At 35.8% G+C, this 17784-nt stretch overlaps 1 protein-coding gene across 1 annotated transcript; it reads right to left on the reverse strand.

Moving 5' to 3' along the window:
• Positions 1–938: 938 nt before the first annotated feature.
• On the reverse strand, positions 939–9307 carry LOC128535836 (cytochrome P450 26B1). The gene is made up of 6 exons (XM_053509903.1): positions 9073–9307; positions 5384–5608; positions 4074–4349; positions 3439–3594; positions 2397–2834; positions 939–1982 (listed from the first exon to the last, which is right to left on the reverse strand). The coding sequence occupies exons 1-6, from the start codon at positions 9277–9279 to the stop codon at positions 1605–1607; spliced, it is 1680 nt and encodes a 559-aa protein (XP_053365878.1). The 5' UTR covers positions 9280–9307; the 3' UTR covers positions 939–1604.
• Between the last annotated feature and the right edge of the window lie 8477 nt (positions 9308–17784).

The raw sequence follows: 17784 nt of genomic DNA on the forward strand, positions 1-17784 counted from the left end.
CATAGAGAGGCGGGGTAATATGAATAATCACTACTGTGTCTGTGGAATTCTAGTAAAACATGAAACCATCATGCTGTGTGTGCATCTAAAAAGGAAACTCACTCTCTTATCTCCTGTATATATATATATATATATATATATATATATATATATATATATATATATATATCATACTTAAAGGGATATTTCAGATAAATTATGGTTTTAGGCAACTTATTCAGTCCTACATATGAACAAATTATGGTATAAAATCGATCAATCGATTAAGTGGTTATAATAAAGTTCAAAATAATCTCTCTCTCTCTCTCTCTCTCTCTCTCTCTCTTTCTCTTTTTATATATTATGGCCAATTCTTTTATTTTTGCTATATTATGAAGTCATTTGGGTTTGAGATCAAAAGATATAAATGATATATAAATTCACAAAGAAATACAGAGAGGAGCTGAAAAGATATGGTCATGATCCAACACATGATCTCATCACTAAAGCACGGTAGAGGTATTGTCATGGCTTGGGCTTGGCTCATTTTTAAAACGCTTCTCACTAATCTTTCTTGAAGATGAAATTCATGATAGTAGCAGCAGAATGAAATCAGAGGTCTACAGAAATATTCTGCCTGCCAATTTAAGAGCAAATTCACCCATTCTATTTGGGAGGGACTTCTTCATGAAGCTAGACAACAATCCAAAACACACTAAAAAATGTGTAGCATTTATCAGACCTTTCTATTCCAAAATTTTCTATTCCTGACAACGATCATGAAAGGAAACAAATCCAAAACAAACAGCGATTTAAAAAAAGATTATTGATGCGGGTGACGGGCTTGATGCAGTTATTGCACATGCAACTAAATACTGGAATATCTAACCAAATATTAAATGTTAAATATTAAATGTTTAGTTAGTTTAATTTGCCTAAAGACAGTCTATTTTGCTTATCAAAAATGTTTTTTACACATCTTAATATAAATATCAGAGAATGAAAGATACATTTTTATCATGCTTTGATTGATCAAAACAAAAACCAAAGAATTGTATAAAAAAATCTGAATCATTTATACTCTACAAATTAATCATAATTATTACATCCTCCTTCAAGATTTCTTTAAAAGAGAGTTTGGAACCAGCATAGAAGGCCGTCTAACCAAAAAACCATGCATTCTCAACAAACTGCATGTAAAATTAAAGCGGTAACAAATCCTAAGCATCCTGAGAAATGCAGTTCACCATGACGACAGTCTTTGCATGTTCCAGGGCCCTTATTTAGCTCAAAGTATACCGAAGCATTGTCTCTTATTAACCCATGTTTATGGGTTGCATTTATTTACCTAAGCAGCCTTTTCTCGTGACTCTGAATAGCATAAATATGCATCTGTCAATGTTCTCTATTCATTTGTTCATCTGTTTTTTTCCAGTCCACAAAACTGGGCCAGGCAGGTTAGTTATTTATTGATTTATGCTATTCTGAACAATTCTTTCTGAATTGTACTTCAGTCATTCCTTGTGTTCTGATTTTGTTAATAGACTGGTGAAAAATACTCCAGGACGGTTCAAAAATCATTAAGTGGACTCATAAATGTTGCTGCTAAATATGTTTTTTTTTTTTTATATGTGTTTGGACTCCCTGCGGTTTCTCCCACTCGGATAATTCCTGTAGTTAAAGTTGACATGGAGTCCGTTGACTGGGTGGACAATGGGAACTGTTTGCATGCTTGGATACGTCTCTGTGGCTAGCTTCCACTCGGCCGTAGCCAACAGCTCCACGCTAAGTGCCTTAAGCACGAGTAAGGCAAACTTGCGGCCGATGCACCTCCGAACACCACCACCGAATGGCACATAGCTGAATCGACTGTTTTTGGTCTCGTTACGATCGGTGGCGAAACGGTCAGGATCAAACAACTCTGGGGTTGTGTAGGCAGCAGAAGTCTCATGCGTGTCACGGATGCTATACATGACGCTCCAGCCTTTTGGGATCTGGTATCCCTGTAGATAGGGACAGGCAAAAGTGGATTTAACATTATTTAGCAAGTATTACAGGGCTATATTTATTCTACATGTGCTCTATGTGGAGAAAGAAAATATTCAATACTAAATAGTTAGCATTTAAGAAAATGATAAATACTGTAACTGTTTGATGTAAATGTTTCGAATTTCAGGATTTTGTAAATGTAGACTTTAAAATCTAAACATGTTTTTTGTTTAAAAGTGAAATTTTAAAGAAATCCTGAACAGATCATATATCATCATGTACATTGTTTATGCCACATATGTCACGACAGAAAATTTAGCTATAATAGACATTTTTTCTTTATTTAAAACAATTTAAATAGTCAACATATATATATATATGCCATATATATATGGGGCGGGGGGGGGGGGTCAGTTTTGTTTACTTACATTCAACTCAAACGTCTTCAGCACTGTTCTGTACCCTCCAGACACTGGTGGTAGAAATCTAAGCAGCTCCTTCACCACACAGTCCAAGTAGCACAGCTGACTGAGTTTCTCCAGACTCAAATATGGAACGTTGATCCAAGATCGATGAGATTCTTGTCTGTCAAGGCAGGTGGTTTTATTGAGCAGAGATTTGGATGTCAGACGAGACCGTGCCATGTCATTTGTGGAATTTTCAGCCTGACTGTTTGAGCATGTGTTGCTGTTTTCATTACAGCATAAGCAACAAGTGCTGGGAACGTCCACCATTAAACCTTCAGCCTCCAGTTCGGCCCTTAAACGCTCTGTGACTTCAGGATGGCGCATCAGCTGAAGTATGAGCGATGTGGACGCGCTCGCTGTAGTGGAATGTGCTGCGAAGATCAATTCCACTGCGGTTTCCTGCAATATCAAAAATGTGATCAGAATAATTCAGGAAAAACTATTTATTGCAATTTATTTTTTAAATATATTTTTATTTATTGCACAGATGCATTAAAGTGGACTTTTGATTGTACAGAATAACAGAACACAGTTATGAGAGTAAAAAAACCCTTTATTTTTCTATATTATCCAATGCAACACTAAAGCACTTATCCCAGTTCACTAGTGCTTGGATAGCATCAAAGTTTTCGCAGTTCGCCCAGAGCCATGATCAGACTGCCTGCTGCATATATGGCCTCAAAGGAACTTCTTTAGTGGTCCAAACATGTTGGAAAGGCTTGGAGAGTGGTCAGGACTGTATGCATTTTCCTATCTTCATTTCTTCAATATTTGTAGAAGTCCTGATGTGCATTCACATCTCTCACAGACAAAACGCATTTGGTTGAAACTTAGTAGTGTCAGTGCTGGGATTTAAACTCACAACCTTTAAATCAGGAGTCCAAAACCTTTAATACAGAACTTTAATTGATAGTAGCAATGAGGAGCCAGTTAAAACAGGCCCTTATTTCCTTCCAAAACCATTACATCATCATTTAAACATGCTTTTAAATGAATGCTGTACCTTAAGCTCCTCCATGGTCAGGTTGTAATCCTGTTCCTTAGCACCACTCAGCATGTAGTCAAAAGCATCACAGTACTCATCCATGTCCTGCTTCTTCAGTTTCTCCTTGATAATGTTCTCCATCTCTGCATGCAGAATGTCTCGTGCTTTTTTCCCCTAATAGGAGAATTTGAAAGGAAAAATATTGGTGGGAAAGTTGTACAAGAATGTTACTAAAGTGCTTGTTTTTATCACGTTGTTTTAGTTCTACTTGAAGCATCTGTAATTTTGACTCACATTTCTTTGATATATTTTCTACATTCCAGAACAATACAGGATTTTTTATAATATATATTTCATTAGGTAATTATGTACGAACAACATTCAATTGTTCATCTACTATACTGCTTATCCTAAACAGGGTCAGAGCCTGGAGACTATAGAGGACACTATGGGCACAAGGGAGCTGTTTGAATCAATTGAAGTTTATTCCATTTGGTTTAAGAAATGTATTTAGGGTTAAAACAAAAATAGGTAGATAAACAAATTTCTCAGTTTGGTCTATAACTTCTTAAGGTTGTCTATAAAACAAAAACATGCAACATAAGGATTGTAGGTGAGATATTGTGACTTATGTGAAAAATGTGTTTTCTTACTTTGCGCAGGCCACTAAGAGGTGCGTCCACAGGAAGTGAGAACAGGTTGTTCATGAGCTCCTCAAAGGTCTTGGAGAGGTCAGTGATGCGCTGTTCGTCAAGCTTTAGGCCGAGAAGGACGCGCACAGCGATACGGAAAGTGAGTGACCTAGAAGCACTGTACACTTCCACAGGGCCAGCCTCAGCACACCACTTACTGATTTCACCCTTCACCACATCCTGAAGGCGTGTCAGATAGGTCTCCAGTGCTTCACAGTTAAATACTCTTGCCAGGATCTAAGAAGGAGACAAGTTTTTTTTTAAAGTACATGCAACTCAGTTAAACATTTATGTTGCAGCTGTCTAAATGGTTTTTAATTTCTAAAAATTCAACAATTTATTTGACATGACACAAATAAATGCTTTTTTAAATGAAAAACATACATGAAATATTACACATATTTTCGGTCAGATCATTGTGACCCTTGTGTTTATAATTAAAGCTAAAGGTGATTTTAAAATCTGCCTTTTCCCTTTATCACTTATGTAAAAATCACAAAGTGTATGCATACAGTAAATACCTGAAATTTCAAAAAGATTCCTCCCAAGTATTTCCCATACAGTATATCTTAAAGCAAAGATGGGTGTTAGATACTCAGATATCTACAGTATGTTAAAACCTGACCATCACACCCATATGTGCCTATTCCAAAATCTTGTTCCCCTTCTGCTATTTTAACATACCCTCTCTTTTGGGAAGGATTTTCACTAGATTTTAGTTTCCACTAGAAACTGATTGGCTAAAGACCTCATTTATTTTTAGGCCAATCTCAGTTTAGAATTTTAAACCAGTTTTATATTGTTTCTTCTTCTTCTTCTACTTCTACTTATTATTATTATTATTATTATTATTATTGTTGTTGTTGTTATAATAAATTCAATATTTTCAAATATAATGGTAATTACAATCATTATCATTAAAGTTTTTACATTTATACATAATCAATTTATTATAATTTTTATAGTTTATCTGGGGCCTTGAAGGATTCAATCCAAACATCAGTAACTATATACAGTAAATAATGTCAACTTGGCCCCAGTGTGTTCTGCTGATTTGGGATGAAAAAAGCTCCACAGCTTAAATAAATAATTTTGCAAATGAAATGATGTATACATGTAACTTATGATCCTAATAATGGGTAAATAGTTTATGTTAAATATATACTGAGGCTGTCTCTGAAGAAAAACTCAAGTTTCTGGTCTATTTGTGTTTAGATAAAAAAAAAAAAACTGCAAACATCTCATACTGGCTGTTTGATGTTATCGCTTACTTTTCTTTTCTTCTTGTGTAGCTCACCAACCGAGTTGACGAGCGTGTTTGGTCCAAGGATGATGCGCGTGCTCTGTGGCCACTGCGTGCTCACCAGTGTGTGTTCCCCGAGCAGGATCTTGCGAATGTTTTCAGCACCAGTTACACGAATCACAGGTTTCCCCAGGAGGTGGGTCTTAAAGACATTGCCGTGTTTCTCTCTCCTGGAGATGTGGAAGCTTGAACCCTGTGAAATGATGGACAGGGGCGAGGAAAAGAGTTGAAAAAAGACACAAAGATGTTTATAAGAAGGAAATATGGAGAATTATCCAAATGTTTATTTCTAAATCATTAGATGGTAAAAGAAGCTTATTTTTGGTTAGGGTTTTTTTTCTGTGCTTTGGTTGAGTCTCATCACACAGACTCAAGCTAAATCTCAAAGAACTCCCTCCTCCCTAACTCCTCCCCAGTTACGCTCTATATTTCAAAAACAGGAGTCTTTTGAAATTGAGCTACGGATTTGCCTTGGCAGGGTACTGTGCCTGGAACTGAGGGGAATTCTGTATTTTACTTTCAGGTCTGCGCATGCAGGGAAATAATTTCATACGTGTATTAACAAAGCAGTAGACTGAAGATTTTTTTTTATTGTGCCGGAGATTTGCCATAACTTTTATGTTACAATACAATTGAATGACCTTATACGATAGAATACAACTTAAAGTAAACTTGTAAAACGCTATGAGTTTTTTTCAATAGTATTGAACTACAGCACTACTGTACAGAGAAATGTTAAAAGAGACATTAATAGTGAGAGTTGGACAGTTGGCATAAAGCAGTGTGATGTCTTTAAAGATTTTAGCAAAATGCTAGAGTTAAAACAATAATCTCTCTCTCTCTCTTTGGATGTTGACCCAATGACAATTATCCAAACACCACTCTGTGATCGTATTATGACCAAGGCATGAAGGCTCTCAGCTGGAAACATATGTAGTATTTAAACATACAATTAATCTTCTAATCGACTTGATCAGTATTGGCAAAATGTCCCATCCTTTATTTTTTAGCATATAAAATAATTAATTTGAAATCTCAAAAGTGGTAATTCTGTAATGGCAATAGTACCCTATTTACTTTGTATTATACATTTTATTATTATTATTATTATTATTATTATTATGTTTAATGCATTGTGTGAAATATTACATGCAAGCACAAAAGTCCAACAGTAGTTTAATGTTTACTTATGCAAGGTTATTGTACAAATATGCCTTAATTTTACATCATATCACCCGTAATTTGATGAGCCACAGATCCCATGAGCCACAGATCCACACAACTCATAAACACAAAATCCTAAACCTACACCAATCAGCAACAATAAAAACATTAACATTATAACCATCTAGGTTTTAGGCTACTCTTGTGCCAACAAGGCAGTTTTAGCCTCTCTGGATGTGGCTCCGCACAACCCCGGGCGTGGTGGCGTTGTGTGGTCTGGTTGTGGGGTGGGGTCTCCATGGATCTGGGGAACTTAGAGACTAAGTTGAAGCCTTAGGCTCTTTGTGTGCCGGGCCAAATATGCAACAGGCTGTGGTGTACTAAGAGTTATGGTGCCTTTCTATTGTGGCCAGTCACTTTTTTTTAGTAACTTGTGCATGTGCTTTTCTCCAGGATCAGATCTGACAGGTTGGCCTTTGGTCTCTCAAGGGATCAAATCAGCCTTGGCTGGCTATGTTCCTGTCACCAGTTTACTGGTATATAATTGATAATCAGTGTTAAGGCTGATTTGTGTACTTGTTTGTTTTCTATTCAGAAACAAAAATTTGCTTATTGTAAAAACTAATAACATGTATTAGTCGTCACAATAAGCAATGTATCATATCAAAATCAGCTGATTGGACTTATCAGATGTACTTGGTTTAAACATTGTTAGTTTTACAGATTTCATATTTTGTAACGCCCTAAATAGTACTCAATGACAACTTGACAAAAGACACTTTAAGAATCTTTATCTTTATCTGCTGTGGTTAGTTCTGGCAAATAATTTCAAAGTAAAAAGCTAATAGACTGCTGCTAACCCCCTACTCATATGTGCTCTATGGTACTCAAAATAAGATGCTTTAGTGGGTAATGGGTGGTATATAGTGGGAAGTGTACCGCAGGTCTGTTGAATTTTCAAACCTGATTGGTCAGAGCATGTTAATAACATTTCTATAATGACTGACAATTGTGCCAACTGTAAATCAAATGATTGTGTGAATAAAAAAAATAAAACTAATAGCCTATTTAAGACTGCAATATGATGTTGTAATGCTCAGTAAGTTCTTGTTGCAGGGGATTGCTTTAGGACAGAGGGACTTGTGTTATGCAGTTTCTCTGTAAAATGATGAGCTGGGTTTTACCTTTTTAATTTCAATCAACAAGAAAAAAATAAGGTTGGTGGTGGAATGACTCTATAGTCGCTACAACACAAATGGTAACTTGTGTTACAGATATTCTACAATATGAAATTCAACTATAAGAGATGAAAGCACCATTTGGCACTCCTAAATATTAGTTTCTAATTGTTGCCAATACTGTTAGGGTGGTAGCACAGAGTAACAGTAATAATTAGGTGCATCACACCACCGCATCCTTCTTTATTTTTTTTATAACCGCACAGTGCAGTTGTACCATTGTATTGTATCCACATATTAAGTGATTTAATGCTGCCTATTAATAACTTGTAGTGTATTGGGACCAACCTGATCTCGTGGGAAATTTGTGAAATTTAAAACAAGTATGGGCCATGTCCTTCGGTCATATTCAGTTTTTTTTTTCCGGATGTAGTCATCAGAGAACGGGCAAACACTAATCTTATCCCAACCACATTCCTAACCTTTGTAACATTTCACACAAACAGAGTTGTGTAAAAAGTTACAAATTTGCAAAAGTGAGACTAAGACATAATGTGCTCTCAGAAAGAAAGAGAGGAAAAAGAAACAAGGAAGGTTATGATTACTTGTATAATTTGGGTTCTGTCCAAAACCGCACTAAGTTTTGTCCTGGAATAAAGCCAGCATCATACAGTGCACACAGCAAAATCCCCAGCGTTGAATAAACACTTAATATCAGTGCATCTGGATAGTATAATAGATCATTTTGACACTTCAAGTGGTAATGTAAGACTTTATATTTTTAAATATGGGACTACTATATAGCATATTTTAGGAAATTACTGTCGATTAGAGTCTTAGACCACAAGTGTCGAGGGATTCTAATACCAATACTGAGATTCATGCTCTTTTAATAAAAGCCTGAACTCACTAGGGTTAAAGTTGGCATAAATACAGGCAAACGTCCTGTTCTATTTTATGTATTAAGAATAATCCGGCATTTGGTTTACGTCCAAAACCACTGAAAATTGTGCGCTACAATCTGACAGGTAGTGCGCACCGCAAAATCCCCAGGGTTGAAATAAAAGTTCACACGAGTTCATCTGCGCGTTATAATACAGTGTTCTTCGTGAACCAGTTCACCATGATCTGGAGAGACGACTGCAGGTTGTTTACAAAGAAATGACGAGATGTGTTGTAAATAAAATGTCATTTTGTTGGGAGACCTTTTGGATACTCTTTAGCACTAGGCTTTAATTCAGCACTGGGTAGGACTCATATAGTGCGCCGCATTGACGTTTTTTATCTGATCAGATTAATCTAAATTTACTCTTACCTGAAAGAGCCAGTGGAAGCTCTCTCCGATTAGCGGCCACCCCATGGAGCCCTCAGGTAGCGGGAGCGCGCATGTCTTGTCCCGGGCTGCGCGCCACCTGAGCGCCCAGAGCCGTCGCGACAGCGCGAGCAGCAGCAGCGCCGGAACCACGGAGCGAACGAGCGCGAGGAGCGCCGACACCACGCAGCTTTCACTCTCAAACATCATTATCGAGCATAAGAACCGAGCAAAAAAAAATAAATACGTCTTCCTTGTCAGTAGTGAAAAAAACAACAACCAAGCGTCCAAGCTCTTTATAGGAGGTGGATACGTTTCATCAGGTTGCTAGGAGGATGTATAAAAAGTTGTGTTAGTTTTCAGAAAGAGAAAAAAACATGCTTGGCACTTTCCGTCTGCTCCAAACGCGCAAGACGAAACTGACAGGTATGCCAAATAGTTTTACAAGTTACATGCGCTAGCATGTCTTTCATCCGACTTTATAGAGTAGCCTGTGTACAGTTGGAACATTAGAACATTGAACATGCTCAACATCTTCTCTGCGACCTCTTTGCGTGAACAATCATAGTCACTAGCTATGTATATGTACGCATGCGTAATGCCGTTTGCGTCAACCTTTCTAGCTTTTAACTTTCTATATCACCTCCTTATACTTGTTTAATTGTTCTGTTTGTTAAAATGTATTTTATAGCATGACTGGATGATAGCGGACTTTAACAAACAAATGTGCGCAATTAATTTGCGCACATAATTTAATGAATGCAGCGTAATTAACTTAATTTCTTGGTAAATACATGCAAAGAAAGCATGTCTATGATTACTGTTATGAATAATCACAGACATGCTGTTGCAAACAAAACGATACTGCATTACTATTGTAGGCATGTTTTGCATTTAGACTAAATTAAATATATAGCATATGTATATAGCAATATTACACTCTAACAAATTAAAAAAATATCACCGAATCACGCTTTTTTTTCTATATCCTTTTAATTATGAGCATGTCAAATTGGCAATAACACAAAAATGCTATCATTTTGTTTTATTGAAAAAAAGAACAGCGATGCCGCTTTTGTCGCTGTTTTATACCGTAAATTTGATCTTAAGCTCCAGATCCTGTATAATAATATTTATATATTTGTATTATATAGACTAGGCAGATCAAGTGCACAACTAACTAGGCTTAAACAGTAAAAAAAAAAAAAAAGTAGCACATGACTGAATTAAAAGGGTTATACTACTTACCTAAATGTTGCAATAAAAATAAAGATACAAATAATCCCTGTAATTTACTTGCAAAATAACAAGAAAAATAATGATGATGTAAAAAGTAAGCACTCTGGGCGTGTTATCCTTCTGCAGGAAGGTGTGCTCTGTTCCGTCTTCTCATCCTTCACTAAAAACTGACTGATGGAGAAAGGTCTTTCCTCCTAAATCATGAAGAGCTCATTGATAAATCATTGGGGATGGGAATAAGTTATAAAGCAGAGAGAGGGAGCGAGAGAGAGAATAAGCAGGTAGCCAATCACAGGCTCTCTCTCTCTCTCTCATTCTCTCTCTCTCTCCCTGTGTCTCCCTGTGTGTGTGTGTGTGTGTGAGAGAGAGAGAAAGAGAGAGAGAGAGAGTGTGTGTGTGTGTGTGTGTGTGAGTGAGAGAGAGAGAGAGAGAGAGAGAGTGTGTGTGTGTTTGTGAGAGAGAGAGAGAGAGAGAGAGAGAGAGAGAGAGAGAGTGTGTATGTGTGTGTGTGAGTGTGTGTGTGAGAGAGAGAGAGAGAGAGAGAGAGAGAGAGAGAGAGAGACAGTCCGTAAAGAACTAATTAATCAGATTCAAAACATCTGATCAGTTGGAATGAATGAATGAATGAATGAAAACAAACAACTCTTTTTATACTAAAATAAAATTTATACTAAAATATATATATATATGCATTATGCGTTGCAGCTGTGCATGTATTTTATTTATTAATTTATTCATGCCTTTATTTATTTATTTGCTTACTTTTTCTTTACGGAGAACTTTAAATTAAGTTTGGTGCTGCCTCTTCCAGTCTCGTTTATGCCCGTTTAATTGTATTTTCAATTTATAAAGGAGTTGTAAAACGGTTCTTAAACTGAAATAAAAAAGCTACAATAATACCTTAAAAACGTTAACGTACAACATATAACAAACAACGTTAATTAAACGTCATATTTGAGCATATTTAAGCATAAAATTATGTCAGAATTAAGGCTCGCTGCGTGAAATTTTCACATGTTAACAATATTTTAAGTATCATTAAAACATAGTGAATGTAATAATTTAAAAAAGGTATACGTAAAATAAATAAAAAGTATAAATAAGGACTTTTTATATAATATTTGACATTTTTATTCATGTAATAGCTAATGTTTCCCTCAGTCCTCAGCTAACGTTACTTACTGTCATCTCACAAACATTTTAACCGACAGAGCAAAATGTCCCTTTTTGTTTGTTTGTTTGTTCACTAAACATTTTAATGTAAATGTATTGTCATCCATTATTTTTTATCAAAAGCAGATTTTCAGTTAATTTGTTCAGGCTTTTTTTTATTAACCAATTATGCTAAATAACATCTACACAGTATTTAAAACACTTCTCGCGCTTGTTAGATGCGTCTCGCGCTGCCCGAGATTTTTAAAAGGTAACGGTCAGTGTAACGGCTACTTTAGATTCGCCATGATAGCGCATACACTACAGGTATTTTCCACCCTGATGATTATAATATCTATAATAAAGGCTTGTCTGATTAGCCTTTTAGAGAAATTAAAACATCATTAAGACAATTAATTATTTTTATTGACACTTTTTGAGTGAATTCTGGTTGAAATGGTATGAACATTTCTCATTAACTCCTTGCTATTATTAGGCTAGGGTAATGTGTAACGATATTTAATATGCTAGACATGCTATAGGGCTATAAAAAGTACATAAAATATGCAACAACCAAGTTTGTTTCTGTCAGTATTTTTTTCTATTCTCTTTTTTCATTGTAAAAGTCATAAAAATGTACATGTACATGTTAGATAACAATACGCTACCAAGCTGTTTTGTTATGTAAATAGCTGTACACATGCTATTTTCTTATTATTATGCAAGTATTTGCATTATAAAGTGATCTTATTTACAGACTTTATCATAGCAATTTTTACCTATGTACAAGATAATTCGTATGGAGAATGGATGGTTGGATGGATGGATGGATGGATGGATACTTTTCCCAGATGAAAAAAAAATTATAAGTCTTTATGATGATGTGGTGAACTCCAGTAAGACAGTAAGGCTGAAGTAATGCACAATCAAATTTTTTTGAATTGAGATAAAAAAAAACATAGTCCAAAGAGTAGAGCGGTTGTGCCACTCTCAATATTTTCCCTTTACATATACATTTCTCTCTCTCTCTCTCTCTCTCTCTTTACCTCTCTGTGTCTCTCAGCACATGTATTAGACCACCAGCATCAACTAACCTTCTTGACACACCTCAATAACAGCTATGAGTTAGCAAAAGCAGTAAAACCCCTAACCGCTTGCCAGGTTCATCCTACAATACAAGAGCTGACAAACCAAATAACGAACTAACATCCTGTAACTTAATAAAAGAACAACATGATTGCACATTGACAGTCAGATCCTTTTAGAAATACACCAGTCAATAGTTAAAGTTAGATAAATTTTATATTTTTCCAAATGCCACTTTTGGACATTGGTCAGGTTTTCTGCTGTTTTAAGTTTCACTTCTAAATGTTCATGTTATGTTGTTGCAAGAGTTTCAGTTGTAGAAATGTTAATTATTTCCTGGATGATTTCCATTTTCCAGGATATTATTTTTGTTTGTAAAGCAACAGACTAACTATCCTAGTGCATGTTGGTATGTCTGGATAATGTCACGCAGTATTCAATCATACTCCTACACTGATAGAAAATTCAACAATGTAGTTTTCAATTGTAAGAAACTTTTTTTATTTATTTTTTTTACAAATATTGCTTGAAGAGATAATCCATGGACTCAGTTTAAAGACCCAGAACAGATCACTAAAAGATCTAGGTTTTAGTTTTTTCTTTTAGTGTTATCTTTGATCAGCTCGGAAACACAGCTACTTGGCCGTGTGTATATGTTGCCTCTTTGAAAGCACTTGTTCAGAGAAAAGAATAAGATGTCCAGAGTGTAAACAGAGGCTTAGGATGGCTAGTTCGAATCCTGGATTAGTGGTCTTGACTAATCCATTAGGATGACCTTTTGACCTTTCGCCTTCTCTTCTCCTCTTCCTTTCTCCTCACCTTGTCTCTATTTTATTCTCAGTTTCCCTTCTTCTCTTCACATCACCCTTGTTTTCTCTTGTCCTGTTAAAAAAAAAAGTTCACTAGTGAAGTGAGAACACTAGATTAGAAGCGAGGAAAACGATCGAGACAGTTATAAAAGAGAAAGGTCTGGAAAAAAAAGGAGTGCGGCAATTCAGAGAGGCATTCCCCATCTAAGGTGTTCGGCAAATCCCGTTATTAATTTTAATAGCTGAGAGACTCAGGATACCAGAGGAAGCTTCCACCTCTGTCTGCATGTGTGGGCATGTTGCACTGCCACACACTTACCTCCCCCACAACACACACACCCACCCAAACACACACCTCAAGCGTTGCAGACATAATTTTAGGAATTGATTTGTAAACATAAATTAGCAAGTTTTTTTATTTTTCTACTTTTCTACCCAAATTTTTATTGTACCTTGGTGGTTATTCCGTATCTGTACAGACTTGACAATTTTCTAATTGAAGAGCCATGCCATATTTTTTAAACCACTGTCTTGAAGTTGACAGAACTCAGACCACATCATAAGAAAAAAAAAACTAATGAGCAAAAAACAGTGTCTAAAATGTATTTTAATTAAGCAGCACCATCAAAGCAGTCACATGTTCCATAGACTCTTCTACACCAATTCGCTGCAGGGTGTAACGTCGTGTTTCTGATGCTTAGAGCTGCATAAGAGTCACTTTGATCAGTCTGTGAAATCACATGCACCTGAAGGATCGTTTTACTTCAGCAGACTTGGAATATCCCGAAAATGCCTGCTGAAAGTGTTCAGGCCTGTTTTTGTAGACAATTAATCACTCCATGCTTTGGTGCATTTGCAGATCCTAAAGTTTCCTTTAGATCCTTTATTTTAATGAGAAAATTCATACCCAAATCTCTGTTTTTTTTATTAAGTAAGGGTTAAAACACTTTAGGCTATTGGGATAATATGCCATAATCCATGTGTGATGTCTGGTTTTACCATTCAGAAATGTATTATTTATCATTATATCCTGAATTGTTTTAATTTGTACTATTTAATTTGCTATGTTTATAACTTTGTAGCTACATAGTTTTAGTTATAAAACCCATTGGCCTCACAAATCCAAGGTCAAGGGTGCAAGTCCCACCTTCTGGTCTGTGTGTGCAGAGTTTACATGTTCTCCCTGTGTTTGGCGGGTTCTCCCAGTTTCTGTTTCCTCCAAAAATCAGATTAGGCATTTGACATTTCTGACATTGTGTGCCCTGAGATGAATTGCCACCCCATCCAGGGTATACCCTGCCTAGTGCCTGAAGTCCCTTGAATAACCTCCATGCCTCCCATGACCCTGTTCAGGATAAGAGGTGAGTTGTTCATCTTACAGTACCACTTAGCAAGTAAACCTGCCAGCCCTCTTGGAGCTAAATTATCTCTAACTATGGAAATAGCATTGATGTAAATGTCTCATTTGAATTACAGCGGTGACTTTTGTTATATTTATAAACACCTTAAGACAAATCAGGTTTGAGCATTCGACATGACTCATACATTAAAATATTGATGGAAAGATTGGGGAAAACCAATTGTGGTTTTGTGGGTTTGTGGACACACACACACACACACACACACACACACACACAGTTGTAAGCAGTCACCCCATCCCTTTCTGTCTCTCTAACCCCTCGTCACTCATCGTTTGCAGATCACAGCTCGTAGAAGCAGCAGCGGGGTCAGAGCGAAAGTGTTCACCTGGCTGAAAGAAAAGAGGGACACACACATCCATCAGCACAGCAATATCCACTTCCTGTTTAAGGTGAAGACAAAGTTGAGGTCCGGTTAGTTCTTTAGACTCTAGCTTAAAGCTGAATGGTTCTTATCAAAAACAAAGACAAGCTGTTTAGAATGATGAATGCTTTACTTTAAAAAAGGTGTACACACAACTACAAAAACGTAAAACAATTAAAATTGAAATTAGAAAGGGTTCTGTAGGCGACTGTAGGGTTTGATTTTATTTATGGCTTTAAAAAACCAAATATGTTTAAATCTGTGTTATTCAATTCAATTACATGGAAACAATTTACACATTCCGATTATCCACATTTTTTCACTGTACTTTCCTTTAAGGTTTTCTGTAAGTGTATTTTACATTGTTTTACTTGCACGGTTTTTCAAATGTTTGATTTTTGGCCATATCGTATTGATGGTTAGAATCAATAACTTAAGAGAATTTGTGATGGTGTGAATCTTACGCATTTTTACATTTGAGACGAGTCTTACATTTGAATAAGGCTGTTATCCAGAATGTATTTAGCCACTACGGACAGTTCCATAAGCACTGACTTAGGGATAATATGGAAACGATTACAGAGGAAGTCCTCACTGACCTGGAAGCAAGACTCACTTCAGACCATCTCTCATCATCTCTGGACCACCACTCCAACATACACACACACACACACTCGTTCCATAGACGTGCCGCTTTGATAATACTGGTCTTACCCTCCTCCTAAGCACTGCCTATCATCACTCCGTGTGTGTGTGTGTGTGTGTGTGTGTGCACGCTAGGTAGGACTGTGGGGTAACTAAGATGAGAGAAGGACATAGCTTTTTGAGGGAGAACATACTGACACCCTTAGGGTATTGTATAGGTTCTTAGGTGTGTGCATATGTGAGTCTGTGTAGGTGTGTGTGTTCCAAAAGGCTTTAGCAGCGGCCAGTCACCCATCTCATTTCCTTATCTGTCAGAGGGCCGTGTCACCCAACGGGTATCAGGTTTTGTTCAGGTGACGCCTCATGACCTCAGATGCTGACCCCTGAGGCCTTTGCTTCCTCTAAGGAGAATAGAAAAAAAATTGAAAACAATAAAGCAATTCAACAAGTTTAAAATAATTTTAAAAAATTATATTATACATAAGCTATATTATACATAATAATACCTTGATTCCTAGCAATTACAGCAATGTATAACATCATGCTTGGATGATTGTCCAATGTTCCACCATACATTAGGATTCAAATTTATAACTATATGTATGAATAGATATGAATGTTGCTAAATTGTGATTCTCAGGATTCGCTATCACTGTATAGGTTTTGGCAATAAACTGTTTATATGCAAATAATACATAGTTTATTACTAAAAAGTTAACTTATTATATATGCAAGAAAACACTAGTGCCCATGATGTTCTTGGAAAGTAAGCAATTGTTACAATCAGTTAGTTAGCAATTTTTAATTGTTTTAACATGTTCATTCATTTATAGAACATCCATGAAACATTGCAGTGTTAAAGCAGCTATAAAAAGTCATTTTCCTTAACTCACCAACCTCTCTTCCTTATCTTTCTTCTGAAGATAACCACTAAGCCAACTTTCAAATTACGTATTAAAATGTAAACATGCTCAAAGTGACAGCATTGCCTTACAAAGAACTGACACTAGAGATTCCTCCCACAAATGTTATATTAAATCTACTCTCACAAAACTTGCAAATTGAAACTTGAAACCTGTATTATATAAAAAAAAACACATTAGGATTAAGATGAGCGAGATGAGCAGAATTATGATCAACTTCTTTTTAATTATATATATAATTTTTTAATAATTATATATATATGGACATATGCATAAACATGATTGATGAGGAGTTGTTCAGCTTCTTAGATGTTTTAAATAAATAAAGGTGTTAAGCTAAATATTAATACTGTATGTTATGTGAAATTAATTCCATAGTTTTTAGTCATAATAGGAATAACAATTACACATTAACATAAATAACAATATTAAAAACACAATAACTATCCATTACTCATTAAATAAATGAAACTATTCTTTACTAAGCTAAATTTAAAACCATGTGATACACAAAGTGTATCATTCAGTCACATATTGTTTATATAATTATTTGATTATACTGTATAGTTATCAGTAGTTTTCAGTAATTATGAAGAAGCTGTAAGAATGGGCTATGGATATAAGAGCAAGTTAAGGAGTTAACATTGTGATTTCAATATGCAATATATGGTTTCACAGGAATGTCACAAAACAAAATTGAACTAAAAGATTTTAGGACTTTGCTGACAGCAGATTCTGGGAACATAAAAAAAATAGACCGCATACACCTACAAAACCACCATATCACTTGAGTTCTCACGTTAAATAAGAAGTACATCAAGGTTTCTAACTCATAGTTGTGCAATTCTAGCATGCGTAGTACAGAAAATTAATCCACTGTGCAGCTGATATGAAATAAAAGCATGAGAGATCTATTTAATGGAAAAAGATATCTTGCTTATTTATGTGGATGTGTGTATTTTAAAATACTACTATTAATTTTTAAACCATGCTATCAATGTAAATATTATGCAGTATGTAACATTTTGATCCCTTGTGTGGGATGTGTGTGCACGTGTGTGTTTACGTGCTTCATGACA

The sequence above is a fragment of the Clarias gariepinus genome, chromosome 13 (assembly GCF_024256425.1).
Source record: "Clarias gariepinus isolate MV-2021 ecotype Netherlands chromosome 13, CGAR_prim_01v2, whole genome shotgun sequence".
Lineage (NCBI taxonomy): Eukaryota > Metazoa > Chordata > Actinopteri > Siluriformes > Clariidae > Clarias > Clarias gariepinus.

Excerpts from the sequence above, each read along its gene's own strand:
- LOC128535836 (XM_053509903.1), bottom strand. The coding sequence starts at position 9,279 with ATGATGTTTGAGAGTGAAAGCTGCGTGGTGTCGGCGCTCCTCGCGCTC. Across the intron at positions 4,350-5,383 it reads TACACAAGAAGAAAAGAAAA|ATCCTGGCAAGAGTATTTAA; the intron begins GTAAGCGATAAC and ends TCTCCTTCTTAG. Across the intron at positions 1,983-2,396 it reads TGAAGACGTTTGAGTTGAAT|GGATACCAGATCCCAAAAGG; the intron begins GTAAGTAAACAA and ends CCCTATCTACAG.